This window comes from Coregonus clupeaformis, unplaced genomic scaffold, assembly GCF_020615455.1.
Source record: "Coregonus clupeaformis isolate EN_2021a unplaced genomic scaffold, ASM2061545v1 scaf0487, whole genome shotgun sequence".
NCBI classification, from domain to species: Eukaryota; Metazoa; Chordata; class Actinopteri; order Salmoniformes; family Salmonidae; genus Coregonus; species Coregonus clupeaformis.
This window is the reverse complement of record NW_025533942.1, coordinates 545-25,878: the sequence shown is the minus strand read 5'-3', so window position 1 is coordinate 25,878 and position 25,334 is coordinate 545. Positions and strand designations below refer to the sequence as shown.

General features: G+C 50.3%; 1 protein-coding gene across 4 annotated transcripts in view; it reads right to left on the bottom strand.

Annotated features, from left to right (window-relative positions):
* hexa (hexosaminidase A (alpha polypeptide)) overlaps positions 1-24,303 on the bottom strand; it is an 85,695-nt gene extending 61,392 nt beyond the window's left edge. The window contains exons 1-8 of one of the 4 annotated variants that reach the window (XM_041836738.2): positions 23,640-24,303; positions 22,964-23,068; positions 15,370-15,435; positions 15,234-15,280; positions 14,548-14,658; positions 13,152-13,253; positions 5,470-5,602; positions 511-691 (exon numbers count right to left, since the gene is read on the bottom strand). In XM_041836738.2, the coding sequence (XP_041692672.2) occupies positions 511-691; positions 5,470-5,602; positions 13,152-13,253; positions 14,548-14,658; positions 15,234-15,280; positions 15,370-15,435; positions 22,964-23,068; positions 23,640-24,027 (1,133 nt within the window). In that variant the 5' untranslated portion in view covers positions 24,028-24,303. Of the gene's footprint in view, positions 1-510; positions 692-5,469; positions 5,603-13,151; positions 13,254-14,547; positions 14,659-15,233; positions 15,281-15,369; positions 15,436-22,963; positions 23,072-23,639 lie in introns of all 4 variants that reach the window. The other 3 variants (XM_041836737.2, XM_041836740.2, XM_041836739.2) reach the window with 3 other exon arrangements.
* Between the last annotated feature and the right edge of the window lie 1,031 nt (positions 24,304-25,334).

Sequence of the window (25,334 nt, the reverse complement as noted above, 5' to 3'; positions counted from 1 at the left end):
CATAATAAACCCCAGGAAGAGTAGCTGATGCCTTGGCAGGAACTAATGGTGATCCACAATAAACCCCAGAAGAGTAGCTGCTGCCTTGCTACAGGAACTAATGGGGATCCATAATAAACCCCAGGAAGAGTAGCTGCTGCCTTGGCAGGGAACTAATGGGGATCCATAATAACCCCAGGAAGAGTAGCTGCTGCCTTGGCAGGAACTAATGGGGATCCATAATAAACCCCAGGAAGAGTAGCTGCTGCCTTGGCAGGAACTAATGGGGATCCATAATAAACCCCAGGAAGAGTAGCTGCTGCCTTGGCAGGAACTAATGGGGAATTCAAATTAGATTTACTTTAACGGATGCCCCTCTTCACATTTCTCAACAAAACAAACTAACTGAAAAGTAGAAAAAATTATGTCCTCACAGCATCAAGAGATACACAACTTTTTGATATACTGTATATATATATCGCTTCACTTTTCAAAAAATGTCAACAGTTAATAAAGTTCAAATCAACCTACCAGCAGGTGAAGTCGACCTCGTCCCCTCCCAGGTGAATGTAAGAGTCAGGAAACACTGAGGTGACCTCTTTAAATAGGCGGGTCATGAACTGGTAGCTGGAGGGGTTTGCTGGGTTCACTGGACCAAACGTCCCAGTGGGAACTGTGCCCTTATAGCATGGGGTCAGGAGGCCGGGCTGCCCTGGGGAGAGAGGGGTGAGGGGGTTAAGGGTGGTGGAGAGATGGGTGAGGTGGTTAAGGGTGGTGGAGAGATGGGTGAGGGGGTTAAGGGTGGTGGAGAGATGGGTGAGGGGGTTAAGGGTGGTGGAGAGAGGGGTGAGGGGGTTAAGGGTGGTGGAGAGATGGTGAGGGGGTTAGGGGTGGTGGAGAGAGGGGTGAGGGGTTAAGGGTGGTGGAGAGGGGTGTGAGGGTTAAGGGGGTGGTGGAGAGAGGGGTGAGGGTTAAGGGTGGTGGCGAGAGGGGTGAGGGGTTAAGGGTGGTGAAGAGAGGGGTGAGGGTTAGGGTGGTGGAGAGAGGGGTGAGGGGGTTAAGGGTGGTGGCGAGATGGAGGGGTTAAGGGTGGTGGAGAGATGGGGGTGAGGGGGTTAGGGGTGGTGGCGAGAGGGGTGAGGGGTTAAGGGTGGTGGATAGAGGGGTCAGGGGGTTAAGGGTGGTGGAGAGAGGGGTGAGGGGTTAAGGGTGGTGGAGAGATGGGTGGGGGGTTAAGGGTGGTGGAGAGATGGGTGAGGGTTAAGGTGGTGAAGAGAGGTGAGGGTTAGGGGTGGTGGAGAGAGGGTGAGGGTTAAGGGTGGTAAGAGAGGGGTGAGGGGGTTAAGGGTGGTGGAGAGGGGTGACCGGGGTTAAGGGTGGTGGAGAGAGGGGTGAGGGGTTAAGGGTGGTGGCGAGAGGGGTGAGGGGGTTAAGGGTGGTGAAGAAAGGGGTGAGGGGGTTAAGGGTGGTGGCGAGAGGGGTGAGGGGGTTAAGGGTGGTGGCGAGAGGGGTGAGGGGGTTAAGGGTGGTGGATAGAGGGGTCAGAGGGTTAAGGGTGGTGGAGAGAGGGGTGAGGGGTTAAGGGTGGTGGAGAGATGGGTGGGGGTTAAGGGTGGTGGAGAGAGGGGTGAGGGGTTAAGGGTGGTGGAGAGGGGGTGAGGGGTTAGGGGTGGTGGAGAGAGGGTTGGGGGGTTAAGGGTGGTGGAGAGAGGGTGAGGGAGTTAAGGGTGGTAGAGAGAGGGGTGAGGGGTTAAGGGTGGTGGAGAGAGGGGTGAGGGGGTTAGGGGTGGTGGAGAGAGGGGTGAGGGGGTTAGGGGTGGTAGCGAGAGAGGTGGGGGGGTTAGGGGTGGTGGAGAGAGGAGTGAGGGGTTAAGGGTGGTGGCGAGAGGGGGGTGGGGGTTAGGGGTGGTGGAGAGAGGGTGAGGGGTTGGGGGTGGTGGCGGAGGGGTGGGGGGTTAAGGGTGGTGGCGAGAGGGTGGGGGGTTAGGGGTGGTGGAGAGAGGGGTGGGGGGTTAGGGGTGGTGCGAGAGGGTGGGGGGTTATGGGTGGTGGAGAGAGGTGGGGGGTTAGGGGTGGTGGCGAGAGGGGTGGGGGTTAGGGGTGGTGGAGAGAGGGTGGTGGGGTTAGGGGTGGTGGCGAGAGGGTGGGGGGTTAGGGGTGGTGGAGAAAGGGGTGGGGGGTTAGGGGTGGTGGAGAGAGGGTGGGGGGTTAGGGGTGGTAGCGAGAGGGGTGGGGGGTTAGGGGTGGTGGAGAGGGGGTGGGGGGTTAGGGGTGGTGGAGAGAGGGGGTGGGGTTAGGTGGTGGAGAGAGGGGTGAGGGGTTAGGGGGTGGTAGCGAGAGGGGTGGGGGGTTAGGGGTGGTGGAGAGAGGAGTGAGGGGGTTAAGGGGTGGTGGCGAGAGGGTGGGGGGTTAGGGGTGGTGGAGAGAGTGGTGAGGCGGTTAGGGGTGGTGGCGAGAGGTGGGGGGTTAAGGGTGGTGGCGAGAGGGGTGGGGGTTAGGGGTGGTGGGAGAGGGTGGGGGGTTAGGGAGTGGTGGCGAGAGGGGTGGGGGTTAGGGGTGGTGGAGAGAGGGTGAGGGGGTTAAGGGTGGTGGCGAGAGGGGTGGGGGTTAGGGGTGGTGGAGAGAGTGGTGGGGGGTTAGGGGTGGTGGCGAGAGGGGTGGGGGTTAAGGGTAGTGGCGGAGGGGGTGGGACGGTTAGGGGTGGTGGAGAGAGGGGTGGGGGGTTAGGGGTGGTGGAGAGAGGGGTGAGGGGTTAAGGGTGGTGGAGAAAGGAGGTGAGGGTTAAGGGTGGTGGCGAGAGGGTGAGGGGTTAAGGGTGGTGGCGAGAGGGGTGAGGGTGAAGTAAGGGTGGTGGATAGAGGGTCAGAGGGTTAAGGGTGGTGGAGAGAGGGGTGAGGGGTTAAGGGTGGTGGAGAGATGGGTGGGGGGTTAAGGGTGGTGGAGAGAGAGGGGTGAGGGTTAAGGGTGGTGGAGGAAGAGGGTGGGGTTAGGGGGTGGTGGAGAGAGGGTTGGGGGTTAAGGGTGGTGGGAGAGGGTGAGGGTTAAGGGTGGTAGAGAGAGGTGAGGGGGTTAAGGGTGGTGGAGAGAGGGGTGAGGGGGTTAGGGGTGGTGGAGAGAGGGGTGAGGGGTTAGGGGTGGTGCGGAGAGGGTGGGGGGGGTTAGGGTGGTGGAGAGAGGAGTGAGGGGGTTAAGGGTGGTAGCGAGGGGTGGGGGTTAGGGTGGTGGAGAGAGTGGTGAGGGGGTTAGGGGTGGTGGCGGAGGGGTGGGGGTTAAGGGTGGTGGCGAGAGGGGTGGGGGGGTTAGGGGTGGTGGAGAGAGGGGGTGGGGGGTTAGGGGTGGTGGCGAGGGGGGTGGGGGGGGTTATGGGTGGTGGAGAGAGGGGTGGGGGGTTAGGGGTGAGTGGCGAGAGGGTGGGGGGTTAGGGGGTGGTGGAGAGAGGGGGGTGGGGGGTTAGGGTGGTGGCGAGAGGGGTGGGGGTTAGGGGTGGTGGAGAAAGGGGTGGGGGGTTAGGGGTGGTGGAGAGAGGGGTGGGGGTAGAGTGGTGGCGAGAGGGTGGGGGTTAGGGGTGGTGGAGAGAGGGGTGGGGGGTTAGGGGTGGTGGAGAGAGGGTGTGAGGGGTTAGGGGGTGGTGGAGAGAGGGGTGAGGGGGTTAGGGGTGGTAGCGAGAGGGGTGGGGGGTTAGGGGGTGGTGGAGAGAGGAGTGAGGGGGTTAAGGGTGGTGGCGAGAGGGGTGGGGGGTTAGGGGTGGTGGAGTTGGTGAGGCGGTTAGGGGTGGTGGCGAGAGGGTGGGGGGTTAAGGGTGGTGGCGAGAGGGGTGGGGGGTTAGGGGGTGGTGGAGAGAGGGGTGGGGGGTTAGGGATGGTGGCGAGAGGGGTGGGGGTTAGGGGTGGTGGAGAGAGGGGTGAGTGGGGGTTAAGGTGGTGGCGAGAGGGTGGGGGGTTAGGGGTGGTGGAGAGAGAGTGGTGAGGGGGTTAGGGGTGGTGGCGAGAGGGGTGGGGGTTAAGGGTAGTGGCGAGAGGGGTGGGCGGTTAGGGGTGGTGGAGAGAGGGTGGGGGTTAGGGGTGGTGGAGAGAGGGGTGGGGGTTAAGGGTGGTGGAGAGAGGGTGGGGGGGTTAGGGGTGGTGGCGAGAGGGTGGGGGGTTAGGGGTGGTGGAGAGAGGGGTGGGGGGTTAGGGGTGGTGGAGAGAGGGGTGGGGGGGTTAGGGGTGGTGGCGAGGGGTGGGGGTTAGGGGGTGGTGGCGGAGGGGTGGGGGGTTAGGGGTGGTGGAGAGAGGGGTGGGGGTTAGGGGTGGTGGCGAGAGGGGTGAGGGTTAGGGGTGGTGGAGAGAGGGGGTGGGGGTTAGGGGTGGTGGAGAGGTGGGGGGGGTTAGGGGTGGTGGCGAGAGGGTGGGGGGTTAGGGGTGGTGGCGAGAGGGGTGGGGGGTTAGGGGTGGTGGAGAGAGGGGTGGGGGTTAGGGGTGGTGGCGAGAGGGGTGAGGGGTTAAGGGTGGTGGAGGAGGGTGGGGGGTTAGGGGTGGTGGAGAGAGGGGTGGGGGTTAGGGGTGGTGGCGAGAGGGGTGAGGGGTTAGGGGTGGTGGAGAGAGGGTGGGGGGGGTTAGGGGTGGTGGAGAGAGGGGTGGGGTGTTAGGGGGTGGTGGAGAGAGGGGTGGGGGTTCAGGGGTGGTGGAGATAGGGGTGGGGGGGTTAGGGGTGGTGGCGAGAGGGTGGGGGGTTAGGGGTGGTGGAGAGAGGGTGGGGGGTTAGGGGTGGTGGAGAGAGGGGTGGGGGGTTAGGGGGTGGTGGCGGAGGGTGAGGGGGGTTAGGGGGTGGTGGAGAGGGGTGGGGGGGGTTAGGGGGTGGTGGAGAGAGGGGTGAGGGGGTTAAGGGTGGTGTAGAGAGGGGGTGGGGGTTAGGGGGTGGTGGCGAGAGGGTGAGGGTTAGGGGGTGGTGAGGAGAGGGGTGGGGGGGTTAGGGGTGGTGGAGAGAGGGGTGGGGGTTAGGGTGGTGGAGAGAGGGGTGAGGGGGTTAAGGGTGGTGGAGAGAGGGGGTGGGGGGTTAGGGGTGGTGGCGAGAGGGGGTGGGGCGGTTAGGGGTGGTGGCGAGAGGGTGGGGGGTTAGGGGGTGGTGGCGGGGGGTGGGGGTTAGGGGTGGTGGCGAGAGGGGTGAGGGGGTTAGGGGTGGTGGCGAGAGGGGTGGGGGGGTTAGGGTTAGTTAGAACTACTGTAGCAGCTGGAGGAGTTGGTTCACTGGACCGAATGTCCCAGAGGGAAGAGGGGGTCAGGAGGCCGCCCTGGGGAGAGCTACATAAGACATTAGAACCTCTGGCATAGAACATAAGATGTTATGAATCTAATTAGCAAACAGAAGTCCATGTGTGTGTGTGTGAGTGTTACCTTTGCCCCATGACTGGGTGTGTGTGTGTGTGTGTGTGTGTGTGTGTGTGTGTGGTTGTGAGTGTTACCTTTGCCCCATGACTGGGTGTGTGTGTGTGTGTGTGTGTGTGAGTGTTACCTTTGCCCCATGACTGGGTGTGTCCCGGGGAGTCGAATTCAGCAAGGACCCTGATGCCTCTGAGTCTGGCGTGGGCGATCACCCTCTTCACGTCTATCTGGGTGTACACATGGGTCGATGGATGGAACGCCCCCTAGGACAAACAGAGCCAAGCAGAATGTCAGCCAAGCACAACATCAGATAACAATATAATATTGTTGAGGGCAGGTAACCTAGCGGTAATATAATATTGTTGAGGGCGGCAGGTAACCTAGCGGTAATATAATATTGTTGAGGTGCCAGGTAACCTAGCGGTAATATAATATTGTTGAGGTGCCAGGTAACCTAGCGGTAATATAATATTGTTGAGGGCGGCAGGTAACCTAGCGGTAATATAATATTGTTGAGGTGCCAGGTAACCTAGCGGTAATATAATATTGTTGAGGTGCCAGGTAACCTAAGCGGGTAATATAATATTGTTGAGGGCGGCAGGTAACCTAGCGGTAATATAATATTGTTGAGGGCAGGTAACCTAGCGGTAATATAATATTGTTGAGGGCGGCAGGTAACCTAGCGGTAATATAATATTGTTGAGGTGCCAGGTAACCTAGCGGTAATATAATATTGTTGAGGTGCCAGGTAACCTAGCGGTAATAGAATATTGTTGAGGTGCCAGGTAACCTAGCGGTAATATAATATTGTTGAGGTGCCAGGTAACCTAGCGGTAATATAATATTGTTGAGGTGCCAGGTAATCTAGCGGTAATATAATATTGTTGAGGTGCCAGGTAACCTAGCGGTAATATAATATTGTTGAGGTGCCAGGTAACCTAGCGGTAATATAATATTGTTGAGGTGCCAGGTAACCTAGCGGTAAAATAATATTGTTGAGGTGCCAGGTAACCTAGCGGTAATATAATATTGTTCAGGGCGGCAGGTAAGTGTGCAAAGCTGTCATCAAGGCAAAGGGTGGCTATTTGAAATATAAAATATATTTTGATTTGTTTAACACTTTTTTGGTTACTACATGATTCCATATGTGTTATTTCATAGTTTTGATGTCTTCACTATTATTCTACAATGTACAAATAAATGAGTAGGTGTGTCCAAACTTTGACTGGTAGTGTATATGAACTGTAACTCAGTAAAATCTTTGAAACTGTTGCGTTTATATTTTTGTTAATAGATACTTCATTGTCCATTTTTGTGAGAAACGGAAATGTCCTCTGCCTATCAAAACCCCCTCCACCCCACACTGTCATGTCTACTCCCGATCCCCCTCTACTAACCACCGGTCCAGGCACCATCATTACCAACACCTGCTCCCCATCATTACCAACACCTGCTCCCCATCATTACCAACACCTGCTCTCCATCATTACCAACACCTCCTCCCCATCATTACCAACACCTGCTCTCCATCATTACCAACACCTGCTCTCCATCATTACCAACACCTGCTCTCCATCATTACCAACACCTGCTCTCCATCATTACCAACACCTCCTCCCCATCATTACCAACACCTGCTCTCCATCATTACCAACACCTGCTCCCCATCATTACCAACACCTGCTCTCCATCATTACCAACACCTCCTCCCCATCATTACCAACACCTGCTCTCCATCATTACCAACACCTGCTCTCCATCATTACCAACACCTCCTCCCCATCATTACCAACACCTGCTCTCCATCATTACCAACACCTGCTCTCCATCATTGCTTCAACACCTGCTCTCCATCATTACCAACACCTGCTCTCCATCATTTACCAACACCTGCTCTCCATCATTACCAACACCTGCTCTCCATCATTACCAACACCTCTCTCCATCATTACCAAAACCTGCTCTCCATCATTACCAACACCTGCTCTCCATCATTACCAACACCTGCTCTCCATCATTACCAACACCTACTCTCCATCATTACCAACACCTGCTCTCCATCATTACCAACACCTGCTCTCCATCATTACCAACACCTGCTCTCCATCATTACCAACACCTGCTCTCCATCATTACACACACCTGGTCCCCATCATTACACACACCTGCTCTCCATCATTACCAACACCTGTTCCCCATCATTACCAACACCTGCTCTCCATCATTACCAACACCTACTCTCCATCATTACCAACACCTGCTCTCCATCATTACCAACACCTGCTCTCCATCATTACCAAAACCTGCTCTCCATCATTACCAACACCTGCTCTCCATCATTACCAAAACCTGCTCTCCATCATTACCAACACCTGCTCTCAATCATTACCAACACCTGCTCTCCATCATTACCAAAACCAGCTCTCCATCATTACCAACACCTGCTCTCCATCATTACCAACACCTGCTCTCCATCATTACCAACACCTGCTCTCCATCATTACCAACACCTGCTCTCCATCATTACCAACACCTGTTCCCCATCATTACCAACACCTGCTCTCCATCATTACCAAAACCTGCTCTCCATCATTACCAACACCTGCTCTCCATCATTACCAACACCTGCTCTCCATCATTACCAACACCTGCTCTCCATCATTACCAACACCTGTTCCCCATCATTACCAACACATGCTCTCCATCATTACCAACATCTGCTCTCCATCATCACCAACACCTGCTCTCCATCATTACCAACACCTGTTCCCCATCATCACCAACACATGCTCTCCATCATTACCAACACCTGCTCTCCATCATTACCAACACCTGCTCTCCATCATTACCAACACCTGCTCTCCATCATTACCAACACCTGCTCACCTGCTCTCCATCATTACCAACACCTGCTCTCCATCATTACCAACACCTGCTCTCCATCATTACACCCACCTGTTCTCCATCATTACACCCACCTGTTCGCCATCATTACCAACACCTGCTCTCCATCATTACCAACACCTGCTCTCCATCATTACCAACACCTGCTCTCCATCATTACCAACACCTGCTCTCCATCATTACCAACACCTGCTCTCCATCATTACACACACCTGGTCCCCATCATTATACACACCTGTTCTCCATCATTACCAACATCGCTCTCCATCATTACCAACACCTGCTCTCCATCATTACCAACACCTGCTCTCCATCATTACCAACACCTGCTCTCCATCATTACCAACACCTGCTCTCCATCATTACCAACACCTGCTCTCCATCATTACCAACACCTGCTCTCCATCATTACCAACACCTGCTCTCCATCATAACCAACACCTACTCTCCATCATTACCAACACCTGCTCTCCATCATTACCAAAACCTGCTCTCCATCATTACCAACACCTGCTCTCCATCATTACCAACACCTGTTCGCCATCATTACCAACACCTGCTCTCCATCATTACCAACACCTGCTCTCCATCATTACCAACACCTGCTCTCCATCGTTACCAACACCTGCTCTCCATCATTACCAACACCTAGCTCTCATCATTACACACACCTGGTCCCCATCATTACACACACCTGTTCTCCATCATTACCAACACCGCTCTCCATCATTACCAACACCTGCTCTCCATCATTACCAACACCTGCTCTCCATCATTACCAACACCTGCTCTCCATCATTACCAACACCTGCTCTCCATCATTACCAAAACCTGCTCTCCATCATTACCAACACCTGCTCTCCATCATTACCAACACCTGCTCTCCATCATAACCAACACCTACTCTCCATCATTACCAACACCTGCTCTCCATCATTACCAAAACCTGCTCTCCATCATTACCAACACCTGCTCTCCATCATTACCAACACCTGCTCTCCATCATTACCAACACCTGCTCTCCATCATTACCAACACCTGCTCTCCATCATTACGCACACCTGGTCCCCATCATTACCAACACCTGCTCTCCATCATTACCAACACCTGCTCTCCATCATTACCAACACCTGCTCTCCATCATTACCAATACCTGCTCTCCATCATTACGCACACCTGCTCTCCATCATTACCAACACCTGCTCTCCATCATTACCAACACCTGCTCTCCATCATTACCAACACCTGCTCTCCATCATTACCAACACCTGCTCTCCATCATTACCAATACCTGCTCTCCATCATTACGCACACCTGGTCCCCATCATTACCAACACCTGCTCTCCATCATTACCAACACCTGCTCTCCATCATTACCAACACCTGCTCTCCATCATTACCAACACCGCTCTCCATCATTACCAACACCTGCTCTCCATCATTACCAACACCTGCTCTCCATCATTACCAACACCTGCTCTCCATCATTACCAACACCTGCTCTCCATCATTACAACACCTGCTCTCCGTCATTACAAAACCTGCTCTCCATCATTACCAACACCTGTCTCCATCATTACCAACACCTGCTCTCCATCGTTACCAACACCTGCTCTCCATCATTACCAATACCTGCTCTCCATCATTACGCACACCTGGTCCCCATCATTACCAACACCTGCTCTCCGTCATTACCAACACCTGCTCTCCGTCATTACCAAAACCTGCTCTCCATCATTACCAACACCTGCTCTCCATCATTACCAACACCTGCTCTCCATCATTACCAATACCTGCTCTCCATCATTACGCACACCTGTTCCCCATCATTACCAACACCTGCTCTCCATCATTACCAACACCTGCTCTCCATCATTACCAACACCTGCTCTCCATCATTACCAACACCTGCTCTCCATCATTACCAACCTGCTCTCCATCATTACGCACACCTGCTCTCCATCATTGCCAACACCTGCTCTCCATCATTACCAACACATGCTCTCCATCATTACCAACACCTGCTCTCCATCATTACCAACACCTGCTCTCCATCATTACCAACACCTGCTCTCCATCATTACCAACACCTGCTCTCCATCATTACCCACACCTGGTCCCCATCATTACCAACACCTGCTCTCCATCATTACCAACACCTGCTCTCCATCATTACCAACACCTGCTCTCCATCAGCTTACCAACACCGCTCTCCATCATTCACCACCTGCTCTCCATCATTACCAACACCTGCTCTCCATCATTACCAACACCTGCTCTCCATCATTACCAACACCTGCTCTCCATCATTACCAACACCTGCTCTCCGTCATTACCAAAACCTGCTCTCCATCATTACCAACACCTGCTCTCCATCATTACCAACACCTGCTCTCCATCATAACCAACACCTGCTCTCCATCATTACCAACACCTGCTCTCCATCATTACACACACCTGGTCCCCATCATTAGACACACCTGTTCTCTCATCATTACCAACACCTGCTTCTCCATCATTACCACCTGCTCTCATCATTACCAACACCTGCTCTCCATCATTACCAACACCTGCTCTCCATCATTACCAACACCTGCTCTCCATCATTACCAACACCTGCTCTCCATCATTACGCACACCTGGTCCCCATCATTACCAACACCTGCTCTCCATCATTACCAACACCTGCTCTCCATCATTACCAACACCTGCTCTCCATCATTACCAACACCTGCTCTCCATCATAACCAACACCTACTCTCCATCATTACCAACACCTGCTCTCCATCATTACCAACACCTGCTCTCCATCATTACCAACACCTGCTCCTCCATCATAACCAACACCTGCTCTCCATCATTACCAACACCTGCTCTCCATCATTACCAACACCTGCTCTCATCATTACCAACACCTGCTCTCCATCATAACCAACACCTACTCTCCATCATTACCAACACCTGCTCTCCATCATTACCAAAACCTGCTCTCCATCATTACCAACACCTGCTCTCCATCATTACCAACACCTGCTCTCCATCATTACGCACACCTGGTCCCCATCATTACCAACACCTGCTCTCCATCATTACCAACACCTGCTCTCCATCATTACCAACACCTGCTCTCCATCATTACCAACACCTGCTCTCCATCATTACCAATATCTGCTCTCCATCATTACCAACACCTGCTCTCCATCATTACCAACCAACCTGCTCTCCATTATTACCAACACCTGCTCTCCAGTCATTACCAACACCTGCTCTCATCATTACCAAAACCTGCTCTCCATCATTCACCAAAACCTGCTCTCCATCATTACCAACACCTGCTCTCCATCATTACCAATACCTGCTCTCCATCATTACCAACACCTGCTCTCCATCATTACCAACACCTGCTCTCCATCATTACCAACACCTGCTCTCCATCATTACCAACACCTGCTCTCCATCATTACCAACACCTGCTCTCCATCATTACCAATACCTGCTCTCCATCATTACCAACACCTGCTCTCCATCATTACCAACACCTGCTCTCCATCATTACCAACACCTGCTCTCCATCATTACCAACACCTGCTCTCCATCATTACCAACACCTGCTCTCCATCATTACCAACACCTGCTCTCCATCATTACCAACACCTGCTCTCCATCATTATAACACCTACCTCCATCATTACCAACACCTGCTCTCCATCATTACCAACACCTGCTCTCCATCATAACCAACACCTGCTCTCCATCATTACCAATACCTGCTCTCCATCATTACCAACACCTGCTCTCCATCATTACACACACCTGCTCTCCATCATTACGCACACCTGGTCCCCATCATTACACACACCTGGTCCCCACCATTACACACACCTGGTCCCCACCATTACACACACCTGGTCCCCACCATTACACACACCTGGTCTCCATCATTACACCCACCTGGTCCCCATCATTACACACACCTGGTCCCCATCATTACACACACCTGGAACTCATCATCACCCTGATTACTCTCCCTTCATATAGCCCTCAGTAGCCTCAGTCATCAGGCAGGATTGGTTTTGTTCACATTCAGTACGCTTCTCCTGTTTTGTTTAGCTGCCTTGTTCATCTTTATTAAACTCACCTTCTGCACCTGCTTCCTGACTCCAAGCGCAAACGTTACACACACAGACATTGAGAGGCACAAGCAGGTAAGGTAAGGTAGGAGGGGTAAGGTAGGAGGGGTAAGGTAGGAGGGGTAAGGTAGGAGGGGTAAGGTAGGAGGGGTAAGGTAGGAGGGGTAAGGTAGGAAGGAGGAAAGCACCTTGGCACAAAATCAGCAGAGCAAAACATAAAGCCTATCTGCTAAATCCTTATAGAATGTCAAACAGATCTGGGACCAGGCTAACAGTTAACCAATCAGAACATCTTTCAGAACCACCAGGCTAACAGTTAACCAATCAGAACATCTTTCAGAACCACCAGGCTAACAGTTAACCAATCAGAACGTCTTTCAGAACCACCAGGCTAACAGTTAACCAATCAGAACGTCTTTCAGAAGCACCTGTTTCTATCCAGTTGAACCAGTTTCCTCAAGTGGAAGAGAGATCTTTGTGTATTACAGCTTAACATTGATTCCTCTGCATTTTCCTTTAACACTTTACTTAAGTCCTGCAGTTATATGCATTATAATGATATATTACTTGTTCTAAGCGTGTTTATAAATGTGCCTTCATATTGTCTTATAACCACATCATAATGCATTATTAATGCTTTGCCATATTCCAGGCCGGAACGCTCACCCTGCTGGTTTATAACATGTTATAAGCATGCATAAGCCTTTTTTAAATGTTTTATAACCGCATCCTAACGCATTATAAATGTTTATCTCCATTACAGCTCCCCTCCTCTCACCTTGCTGCTGAGGCCAGGGAAGGTGCTACTCTGGTAGGGGAAGGAGGGGTCGTCCACTATGTGCCAGTGGAACACGTTGAACTTGTTGTAGGACATGGCATCCTAGTAAACAGAGAGAAGGATCTGAAGTGAACCATTTAACATTCATATTTACCATGTCAGAGTCAGCAATAAACTGTAACTCAGGGCCGGACACAGATTAAGCCTAGTCCTGGCCTATAAACCATTCTCCATGGATCTGTGTCTGAGAAACTGGACCTCAATGTTGTAACTCAAATGTATGTGTGTATAGTCAGTGCCAGTCAAAAGGTTGGACACACCTACTCCCCCTAACCCCTACCACCCCTCCCCCTACTCCCCCTACTTCCCACCCCTTACTCCCCCTAACCCCCTACCACCCTCCCCCTCCTCCTCCCCCTAACCCCTACCACCCCCCCTACTCCCCCTAACCCTACCACCCTCCCCCTACTCCCCCTACTCCTAACCACCCCCTCCCCCTACTCCCCCCCTACTTCCCTACCACCCCTCCCCCTCCCCCCCCTCCTCCCCCTAACCCACAACCCCTCCCCTCCTCCCCCTCCTCCCCCTAACCCCTACCACACCCCTCCCCCCTCCTCCCCTCCTCCCCCTACCCCTACCACCCCCTCCCCCTACTCCCCCTAACCCCTACTACCACCCCCTCCCCCCTCCTCCCCCTCCTCCCCCTAACCCCCTACCACCCCCTCCCCCTCCTCCCCCTCCCTCCCCCTAACCCCTACCACCCCCTCCCCCTACCTCCCCCTAACCCTACCACACCCTCCCCTTCTCTCACCTCCCCCCTCCTCCCACGCCCCACTGGCCCTATCCTCCCCTCAGTGAGGGGAGACACGCCTACTCATTCAAGGGGTTTTCTTTATTTTTACTATTTTCTACAAAATTATGAAATAACACATATGGAATCATGTAGTAACCAAAAAAGTGATACACAAATCAAAATATATTTAATATTTAAAGGTTCTTCAAAGTAGCCACCCTTTGCCTTGATGACAGCTTTGCACACTCATGGCATTCTCTCAACCAGCTTCATGAGGTAGTCACCTGGAATGCATTTCAATTAACAGGTGTGCCTTGTTAAAAGTTAATTTGTGGAATTTCTTTCCATCTTAATGCGTTTGAGACAATCAGTTCTGTTGTGACAAGGTAGGGGGGTATACAGAAGATAGCCCTATTTGGAAAAAGTCCATATTATGGCAAGAACAGCTCAGATACTACATGATTCCATGTGTTATTTCATAGTTTTGATGTCTTCACTATTATTCTAGAATGTAGAAAATAGTAAAAATAAAGAAAAACACTTGAATGAGTAGATGTGTCCAAACTTTTGACTGGCACTGTATATATTTATATATATTTTTACCAGGGTCTTCAGAATAGCTGGTAAAGGTAGGTAGTGACGTGACGTATCCAATAATATCCCTCGGAACTGGAAGCGGGGAAAGTCTTCTATCTCAGTCTTATTCACAAAATACTGGAAAAGAAATAAATCCACGTCAGATTGATAGAAAACTGAAATGATCATATCAAGTTTGCTCTTTTTTCGCAAATCAGATTGTTGGCAGCATGTTGACTGTTCAGTTCTCACACACACACACACACACACACACACACACTTATGTAGCGCTTGTGACGAACTTTTGGGGAGTAACAATTGATTCACATTGAAAATCCCATAACCCCAACCCTAACCCCAAAATCCCATAACCCCAACCCCAAAATCCCATAACCCCAACCCTAACCCCAAAATCCATAAACCTAAACCTAACCCCTAATCCTAACCATAACCCTAAAAAAGCCTTTTTTAAAGTGAAGACCGACCACAATTTACATTTACATTTTAGTCATTTAGCAGACGCTCTTATCCAGAGCGACTTACAGTTAGTGAGTGAATACATTTCTTTCCATAATTAATGTCCTCACTAGTGAGTTTTTTTCCTTGGTTTACTATTCTTGTGAGTACGTCTGGTATTCATTAGTATTCATTAGTATTCATTAGTATTCATTAGTATTCATTAGTATTCATCAAGTAGTTCAGTTATGACTTACCTCCCCAGAGGCATCTTGGTAGACCAGCTGACTGAATGACTCCAAACCTGTCATTTACCAGAGGACATTTGGTTAGATCATCAACGGACATCGTTGATCATATTGATCACTCATTAATAAACCCTTCTGTTTCTACCTCTGAGTGCTCCCCACACCGTCTCCGCCCTCAGTGCTGCCTGGCCTGAACACACACTCAGCTTGTCTAGAACAGAAGAAACAAAGATTAATCGCCATCCGTGTATTCAGAGGTGTAAAGTAACTAATTATAAATACTCTCGTTACTGTAATTGAGTAGCTTTTATGAGTACTTGTACTTTGAGTATTTTTGAAAGTCAGTAATTTTACTACTACTGGAGTAAAATGTCATTCAAGTAACAGTACTTCTACTGCCATTTCAGTTTCTTTCCGAACATTGAGTGAGGGGGTGAGTGAGGGGGTGAGTGAGGGGGTGAGTGAGGGGGTGAGTGAGTGAACTTAGTTCCTACACTCATTTCATCTCTTCCTTTTTCAATTAAATGAGGTCAAAGTCAGACCACAAGGGGTCCCCTATGAGCTGTGGAGCTTCTCAAAGTATATTTTTCATCACCACACAGAGTCAGTGTTTTACATCCATTGCGAATGACACTAGTTCCTCACTGTAGGCCTACTTCCCAACACTCTCCTTAGTTCCTCACTGTAGGCCTACTTCCCAACACTCTCCTTAGTTCCTCACTGTAGGCCTACTTCCCAACACTCTCCTTAGTTCCTCACTGTAGGCCTACTTCCCAACACTCTCCTTAGTTCCTCACTGTAGGCCTACTTCCCAACACTCTCCTTAGTTCCTCACTGTAGGCCTACTTCCCAACACTCTCCTTAGTTCCTCACTGTAGGCCTACTTCCCAACACTCTCCTTAGTTCCTCACTGTAGGCCTACTTCCCAACACTCTCCTTAGTTCCTCACTGTAGGCCTACTTCCCAACACTCTCCTTAGTTCCTCACTGTAGGCCTACTTCCCAACGCTCTCCTTAGTTCCTCACTGTAGGCCTACTTCCCAACACTCTCCTTCTCGATAGGCCTAAGTAACCACCGAGGGTCTTCCTCTGACACCGCCTGGTATAGAGGTCCTGGATGGCAGGGAGCTTTGCCCCAGTGATGTACTGGGCCGTACGCACTACCCTCTGTAGTGCCTTGCGGTCAGAGGCCAAGCAGTTGCCATACCAGGCGGTGATGCAACCAGTCAGGATGCTCTCGATGGTGCAGCTGTAGAATTTTTTGAGGATCTGAGGACCCATGCCAAATCTTTTTAGTCTCCTGAGGGGGAATAGGCTTTGTCGTGATAAAGATAGCACCTTTTTTTCTAATTCCTGCTGGATTTCTTGAAATGATTTAAGAATTGATGCTTTGAAAAGTTGATACTCTACAAAGCCCTCTCTTTCCATTCCCTAAATCCTTGGAATATAGTAGGAAGCAAGGACAGCTGGGTTGGGGAATATAGTAGGAAGCAAGGACAGCTGGGTTGGGGAATATAGTAGGAAGCAAGGACGGCTGGGTTGGGGAATATAGTAGGAAGCAAGGATGGCTGGCTGGGTTGGGGGAATATAGTGGAAACAAGACTGGCTGGCTGGGTTGGGGGAATATAGTAGGAAGCAAGGACAGCTGGCTGGGTTGGGGAATATAGTAGGAAGCAAGGACAGCTGGCTGGGTTGGGGAATATAGTAGGAAGCAAGGATGGCTGGGTTGGGGAATATAGTAGGAAGCAAGGGACGGCTGGCTGGGTTGGGGAATATAGTAAACGGGTACAACTAGGCTAGCGTTGAAATAGAGAGCAGGACGGCTGGGTTGGGGAATATAGTAGGAAGCAAGGACGGCTGGCGGGTTGGGGGAATATAGTAGGAAGCAAGGACGGCTGGCTGGGTTGGGGAATATAGTAGGAAGCAAGGACGGCTGGCTGGAATATAGTAGGGCACGACTGGCTGGTTGGGAATATAGAGAAGCAGGCTGCTGGCTGGGTTGGGGAATAAGTAGGAAGCAAGGACGGCTGGCTGGGTTGGGGAATATAGTAGGAAGCAAGGACGGCTGGCTGGGTTGGGGGAATATAGTAGGAAGCAAGGACGGCTGGCTGGGTTGGGGAATAGTAGGAAGCAAGGACGGCTGGCTGGGTTGGGGAATATAGTAGGAAGCAAGGACGGCTGGCTGGGTTGGGGAATATAGTAGGAAGCAAGGACGGCTGGCTGGGTTGGGGAATATAGTAGGAAGCAAGGACGGCTGGGTTGGGGAATATAGTAGGAAGCAAGGACGGCTGGCTGGGTTGGGGAATATAGTAGGAAGCAAGGACGGCTGGCTGGGTTGGGGAATATAGTAGGAAGCAAGGGACGGCTAGCTGGGTTGGGGAATATAGTAGGAAGCAAGGGACGGCTGGCTGGGTTGGGGAATATAGTAGGAAGCAAGGACGGCTGGCTGGGTTGGGGAATATAGTAGGAAGCAAGGACGGCTGGGTTGGGGAATATAGTAGGAAGCAAGGACGGCTGGCTGGGTTGGGGAATATAGTAGGAAGCAAGGCTGGCTGGGTTGGGAATATAGTAGGAAGCAAGGACGGCTGGCTGGGTTGGGGGAATATAGTAGGAAGCAAGGACGGCTGGCTGGGTTGGGAATATAGTAGGAAGCAAGGACGGCTGGCTGGGTTGGGGAATATAGTAGGGAAGCAAGGACGGCTGGCTGGGTTGGGGAATATAGTAGGAAGCAAGGACGGCTGGCTGGGTTGGGGGAATATAGTAGGAAGCAAGGACGGTGGCTGGGTTGGGGAATATAGTAGGAAGCAAGGACGTGGCTGGGTTGGGGAATATAGTAGGAAGCAAGGACGGCTGGCTGGGTTGGGAATATAGTAGGAAGCAAGGACGGCTGGCTGGGTTGGGGAATATAGTAGGAAGCAAGGACGAAGCTGGCTGGGTTGGGGAATATAGTAGGAAGCAAGGACGGCTGGCTTGGGTTGGGGAATATAGTAGGAAGCAAGACGGCTGGCTGGGTTGGGGAATATAGTAGGAAGCAAGGACGGCTGGCTGGGTTGGGGGAATATAGTAGGAAGCAAGGACGGCTGGCTGGGTTGGGGAATATAGTAGGAAGCAAGGACGGCTGGCTGGGTTGGGGGAATATAGTAGGAAGCAAGGACGGCTGGCTGGGTTGGGGAATATAGTAGGAAGCAAGGACGGCTGGCTGGGTTGAGAATATAGTAGGAAGCAAGCGGCTGGCTGGGTTGGGGAATATAGTAGGAAGCAAGGACGGCTGGCTGGGTTGGGAATATAGTAGGAAGCAAGGACGGCTGGCTGGGTTGGGGAATATAGTAGGAAGCAAGGACGGCTGGCTGGGTTGGGGAATATAGTAGGAAGCAAGGACGGCTGGCTGGGTTGGGGAATATAGTAGGAAGCAAGGACGGCTGGCTGGGTTGGGAATATAGTAGGAAGCAAGGACGGCTAGCTGGGTTGGGGGAATATAGTAGGAAGCAAGGACGGCTGGCTGGGTTGGGGAATATAGTAGGAAGCAAGGACGGCTGGCTGGGTTGGGGAATATAAGTAGGAACCAAGCTGGCTTGGGTGGAAAATATATTAGCGAAGGCGGCTGGCTGGGTTGGGAATAGTGGGAAGGACGGTTTTTGGGTTAGTAGAAGCAAGGACGGCTTCGCTTAGGTGTTGGGGGAATATAGTAGGAAGCAAGGACGGACGGCTGGTTTGGGGAATATAGTAGGAAGCAAGGACGGCTGGCTGGGTTGGGGAATATAGTAGGAAGCAAGGACGGCTGGCTGGGTTGGAATATAGTAGGAAGCGAAGGACGGCTGGCTGGGTTAGTAGGACATGGCTGGGGAATATAGTAGGAAGAAACAAGGACGGCTGGCTGGGTTGGGGAATATAGTAGGAAGCAAGGACAGCTGGCTGGGTTGGGGAATATAGTAGGAAGCAAGGACGGCTGGGTTGGGGAATATAGTAGGAAGCAAGGACGGCTGGCTGGGTTGGGGAATATAGTAGGAAGCAAGGACGGCTGGCTGGGTTGGGAACAAGTAGGAAGCAAGGACGGCTGGCTGGGTTCTGGGGAATATAGTAGGAAGCAAGAGACGGCTGGGTTGGGGAATATAGTAGGAAGCAAGGACGGCTGGCTGGGTTGGGGAATATAGTAGGAAGCAAAGGACGGCTGGCTGGGTTGGGGAATATAGTAGGAAGCAGGACGGCGTTGGCTGGGTTGGGGAATAAGTACAAAGCAAGGACGGCTGGCTGGGTTGGGGAATATAGGAAAAGGACGGCTGGGTTGGGGGAATATAGTAGGGAGCAGGACGGCTGGCTGGGTTGGGGGAATATAGTAGGAAGCAAGGACGGCTGGCATTGGGTTAGAAGTATAGTAGGAAGCAAGGACGGCTGGGTTGGGGAATATAGTAGGAAGCAAGGACGGCTGGTTGGGAATATATGTAGGAAGCAAGGACGGCTGGCTGGGTTGGGGAATATAGTAGGAAGCAAGGACGGCTGGCTGGGTTGGGAATATAGTAGGAAGCAAGGACGGCTGGCTGGGTTGGGGAATATAGTAGGAGCAAGGACGGCTGGGTTGGGGAATATAGTAGGAAGCAAGGGCGGCTGGCTGGGTTGGGGAATATAGTAGGAAGCAAGGCGGCTGGCTGGGTTGGGAATATAGTAGGAAGCAAGGATGGCTGGCTGGGTTGGGGAATATAGTAGGAAGCAAGGACGGCTGGCTGGGTTGGGGAATATAGTAGGAAGCAAGGACAGCTGGCTGGGTTGGGGAATATAGTAGGAAGAAAGGACGGCTGGCTGGGTTGGGGAATATAGTAGGAAGCAGACGGCTGGCTGGGTTGGGGAATATAGTAGGGAAGGCAAGGACGGCTGGCTGGGTTGGGGAATATAGTAGGAAGCAAGGACGCTGGCTGGGTTGGGGAATATAGTAGGAAGCAAGGACGGCTGGCTGGGTTGGGGAATATAGTAGGAAGCAAGGACGGCTGGCTGGGTTGGGGAATATAGTAGGAAGAAAGGACGGCTGGTTGGGTTGGGGAATATAGTAGGAAGAAAGGACGGCTGGTTGGGTTGGGGAATATAGTAGGAAGCAAGGACGGCTGGGTTGGGGAATATAGTAGGAAGCAAGGACGGCTGGCTGGGTTGGGAATATAGTAGGAAGCAAGGACGGCTTGCTGGTTTGGGGAATATAGTAGGAAGCAAGGCAGCTGGCTTTTGGGGAATATAGTAGGAAGCAAGGACGGCTGGCTAGATTGGGGAATATAGTAGGAAGCAAGACGGCTGGCTGGGTTGGGGAATATAGTAGGAAGCAAGGACGGCTAGCTGGGTTGGGGAATATAGTAGGAAGCAAGGACGGCTGGCTGGGTTGGGGAATATAGTAGGAAGCAAGGGACGGCTGGCTGGGTTGGGGAATATAGTGGAAGTAAGGACGGCTGGCTGGGTTGGGGAATATAGTAGGAAGCAAGGATGGCTGGCTGGGTTGGGAATATAGTAGGAAGCTAAGGACGGCTGGCTGGGTTGGGAATATAGTAGGAAGCAAGGGATGGCTGGCTGGGTTGGGGAATATAGTAGGAAGCAAGGACGGCTGGCTGGGTTGGGGAATATAGTAGGAAGCAAGGACAGCTGGCTGGGTTGGGGAATATAGTAGGAAGAAAGGACGGCTGGCTGGGTTGGGAATATAGTAGGGTGCGGCAAGCGACGGCTGGCTGGGTTGGGGAATATAGTAGGAAGCAAGGAAGCTTGCGGGTTGGAGAATATAGTAAGGAAGCAAGGACGGCTGGCTGGGTTTTGGGAATATAGTAGTAGGGCAAGGACGGCTGGCTGGGTTGGGGAATGAGCAGGAAGCAAGGACGGTCTGGCTGGGATATAATATAGTAGGAAGCAAGGACGGCTGGCTGGGTTGGGGAATATAGTAGGAAGCAAGGGACGGCTGGCTGGGTTGGGGAATATAGTAGGAAGCAAGGACGGCTGGCTGGGTTGGGGAATATAGTAGGAAGCAAGACGGCTGGCTGGGTTGGGGAATATAGTAGGGAAGCTAAGGGACGGCTGGCTGGGTTGGGGAATATAGTAGGGAGGAAAGGACGGCTGGCTGGGTTGGGGAATATAGTAGGAAGCAAGGACGGCTGGCTGGGTTGGGGAATATAGTAGGAAGCAAGGACGGCTGGCTGGGTTGGGGAATATAGTAGGAAGCAAGGGACGGCTGGCTGGGTTGGGGAATATAGTAGGAAGCAAGGACGCTGGCTGGGTTGGGAATATAGTAGGAAGCAAGGACGGCTGGCTGGGTTGGGGAATATAGTAGGAAGCAAGGACGGCTGGCTGGGTTGGGAATATAGTAGGAAGCAAGGACTGGCTGGGTTGGGGAATATAGTAGGAAGCAGGACGGCTGGCTGGGTTAGAATATAGTAGGAAGCAAGGACGGCTGGCTGGGTTGGGGAATATAGTAGAAGCAAGGGCATGCTGGCTGGGTTGGGGAATATAGTAGGAAGCAAGACGGCTGGCTGGGTTGGGGAATATAGTAAACCTCAGGAAGTAAGCGGACGGCTGGCTGGGTTGGGAATATAGTAGGAAGCAAGGACGGCTGGCTGGGTTGGGGAATATAGTAGGAAGCAAGGACGGCTGGCTGGGTTGGGGAATATAGTAGGAAGCAAGGACGGCTGGCTGGGTTGGGGAATATAGTAGGAAGCAAGGACGGCTGGCTGGGTTGGGGAATATAGTAGGAAGCAAGGACGGCTGGGTTGTAGAATATACGCCAGTGTCTAGGAATGTCATTACTCAGTTTACTATATATTGCCGTTGAACTTCCCTCCATGTTTTCAATGTATGAGGATCACTGGATTTAGTTTAATCCTGTCAACAGAAATAGGGTGTACTGTAAACACTCTGTGGAAAGGGTCCTACATGGCTAGAAATAATGTGTACTGTAAAGGCTAGACAATGTCAAGGCATTATAGCACAAAAACGAATAAAGAGAGTCACACACTCCATGTATAGACTCCATGTATAGACTCCATGTATAGACTCCATGTATAGACTCCATGTATAGACTCCATGTATAGACTCCACGTATAAACTCCATGTATAGACTCCATGTATAGACTCCATGTATAGACTCCACGTATAAACTCCATGTATAAACTCCATGTATAAACTCCACGTATAATCTCATATAAACGCATTAAGGAAAGAAATTCCACAAATTAACTTTTAACAAGGCACACCTGTTAATTGAAATGCATTCCAGGTGACTACCCCATGAAGCTTGTTGAGAGAATGCCAAGAGTGTGCAAAGCTGTCATCAAGGCAAAGGGTAACTATTTGAAATATAACATATATTTTGATTTGTTTAACACTTTTTTGGTTACTACATGATTCCATATGTGTTATTTCATATTTTTGATGTCTTCACTGTTATTCTACAATGTAAAAAATAGTTAAAATAAAGAAAGACCCTTGAATGAGTAGGTGTCCAAACTTTTGACTGGTTGTGTATATGCTAACGCAAATCCACATGTTACATGTGGTTACGTTTATGTACGTACCCTTTAAAAGTAACAAAATTACTTTTACTCTGAATAGTTTTTAAATTATCGACTTTTTACGAGTCGTTTTTTATACCAGTAATTTTACTTCTACTGGAGAAGGCCATTTCAGTCCTCTTTTCACCACTACCTGTATTTACTCAGCAGGGGCTGCACAGAGGAAGTTTAGGGGCAGAGATTATGTGTGTTTGATTGTTTCATCACTCACAGCTTTCTGAGGAGTCTGCGTCTGGATAGCCCTCACATTCTGCTTTCTCCACATGGACCACAACGGTGAAGGGGAACCTAAACCAATCATCGGGCTGTCTGGGTCCTGCTGAATCAAACACAAAACACATGAACATACTTCATCATGTTCATTGATGTTTATGTGAAATTGCTCACCTGTACAACTCAAAAATCTAAAATGATATTCAAAAAATATGTGAACACAACTTTGCAGCAGTCTCGCAAATTATTTACTCTCAAATATAAATCAACTCTGCCTCTAATAAGGTTAGTTGATTAAGCAGGCATATTCTTAAATGAATTACTTTTAATCACATGTTATGCAGTGTAGCTATAGGTATGCAGTGCTCATTGAGCTAAAAATCACATGCCACAAAGAATGGCCACCAAACCAAAGGTACCTTTTGTTTTGCTCTACAATGGTTGGCAACATGGTTTTCAAAAACATAATACTCACTACAACTGACCATGACCAATGAACGATAACAAGCACCATGTTGTCTTCTCATATAAGATAGGGCAATACAATGGGCATTAGGTGGGCCTATTACTGGAATTATTGGAATCACACCCACAATAATTAGACTGGAGGCCTATGGGACTGATTCACACAACTTTAAACTCTTCTCCATTTATTTAACATGTTTTGTTATTACCTGCCCTATAATCCGGGAAGATGAGCGGGAAGTATCTCTTGAAAGCCGAGTCCAGAAGAGAACAACCGGACTGCGCGGATGATCCACTAGAGTACTGAAAAATAAACTCCCGTGGATTTAGTGTGTATCGATCCATGGAAGTGCTGATCATCTGAGGCATCGGCCACACTGCATCCACGCTGGATACAGAGAAGAACATGATCAAAGCCATGAACCAGAACCGCCTGGACTTCCTTTCCTCTTCCATTGTATCAAGTGAGCCTAGAATATCAACGTGGTGTTGTGGTACCGTGTGATGTAGTGTCCTGTAGGTAGAAAGAGGAAGAGAGAGCTGTCCAAAAGAAGTGTCATATGATACAAACACGTCATCAGGGGTGAATCCCGACATTGGGTTGAAGTCCAACCGCAAAGTGAACAACCCTCGGCACTAAACCTTCAGCCCTGGAATTACGTTTTACATCCGAGGTACACCTTAATGATGATCTGAGAGGCAACGTCCTTGGTGGAAATGTTGAAGTTGAGCTTAAAAACAACCAATCTAAAACTATTAATGTACCTAGCAAGCTAACGTAGCTAGCTAGCATTCCTGTCATGTACCCATAGATGGCTAGCTAGTTGAATAGTTTGCTCATGTATTCCATTTCAGAAAATATGTTTAGCTATGAAGCTAGCTACGTCTTATAGGCACCTCACTAGGAGACTAAGACTGTTTGAGTGTCATTCCCATTTGCCAACGCTAAAAATCTATGTTATCTATATAGAATTTTGTCTTTCCGAAAATGCAGCCCTGTTGATTAAAATCTAATTAGTGTTTCATTTTGGGGGAGGTAAATACAGGCGAATATATTGATAAAAGTCACCTTTTCCTAGAGTGGTTATCAAAGCGTGACGCCAGGGTAAACCTAGAGGAAACACAGCCCTTATTTTTAAGTGTTTCTAAGATCCATTATGGGGAAAATGAACGGTGGAAAACTATTGGAACCATTTCCTATTGTTTATGTATTTTTATATTTATTATTATTATTATTATTATTATTATTATTATTATTATTATTATTATTATTATTATTATTATTAACTCGTACTGTGGTGCTCTATGGCAGAACATGAATCATAGTGGGCAGAGCCAAGCAAGGAAGTGGGCAGAGCCAAGCAAGGAAGTGGGCAGAGCCAAGCATCAGCTAGTGAGATCCTATTGGCGCGTTATAGCATTTATTTGCATATTTCTGTTAGGGAACGCCTACTCTGTGAAGTGCGCATGTGCAATAACCCAATTCGCCCTTGCACTCCTTCTAAACAATGCCATTTTTTTCAAAAACATTTTGCAAAGGGTAAAGTCTACAAAACACAGTCCACTCTGTTCGTTACATATTATAGTTTTGGAAACAGAAAACTGTATTGAGATCAAATGTTTATTGATGAGAAAATGTGCAGAATCTCGGTCAAAATCCATCTTCTCCCACTGCCGGTCACTGGGCTTCCTCTCATCATTTTGGTAGTGAGTGGAAACGCCAACCGGATGCTTCACATTTATACATCCGGTGAAATATCTGGTTCATTGTTCTATCTGTGGATCCAGCTTTTATTTTTTTGTTGAAAGTTGAAAATGAACGGTGATCTTTTTGTTGAAAGTTCATTTTTTTGTTGAATATTAGCTAACCTAACCCTTTTCCAAACCTTAACCTAATTCTCCTA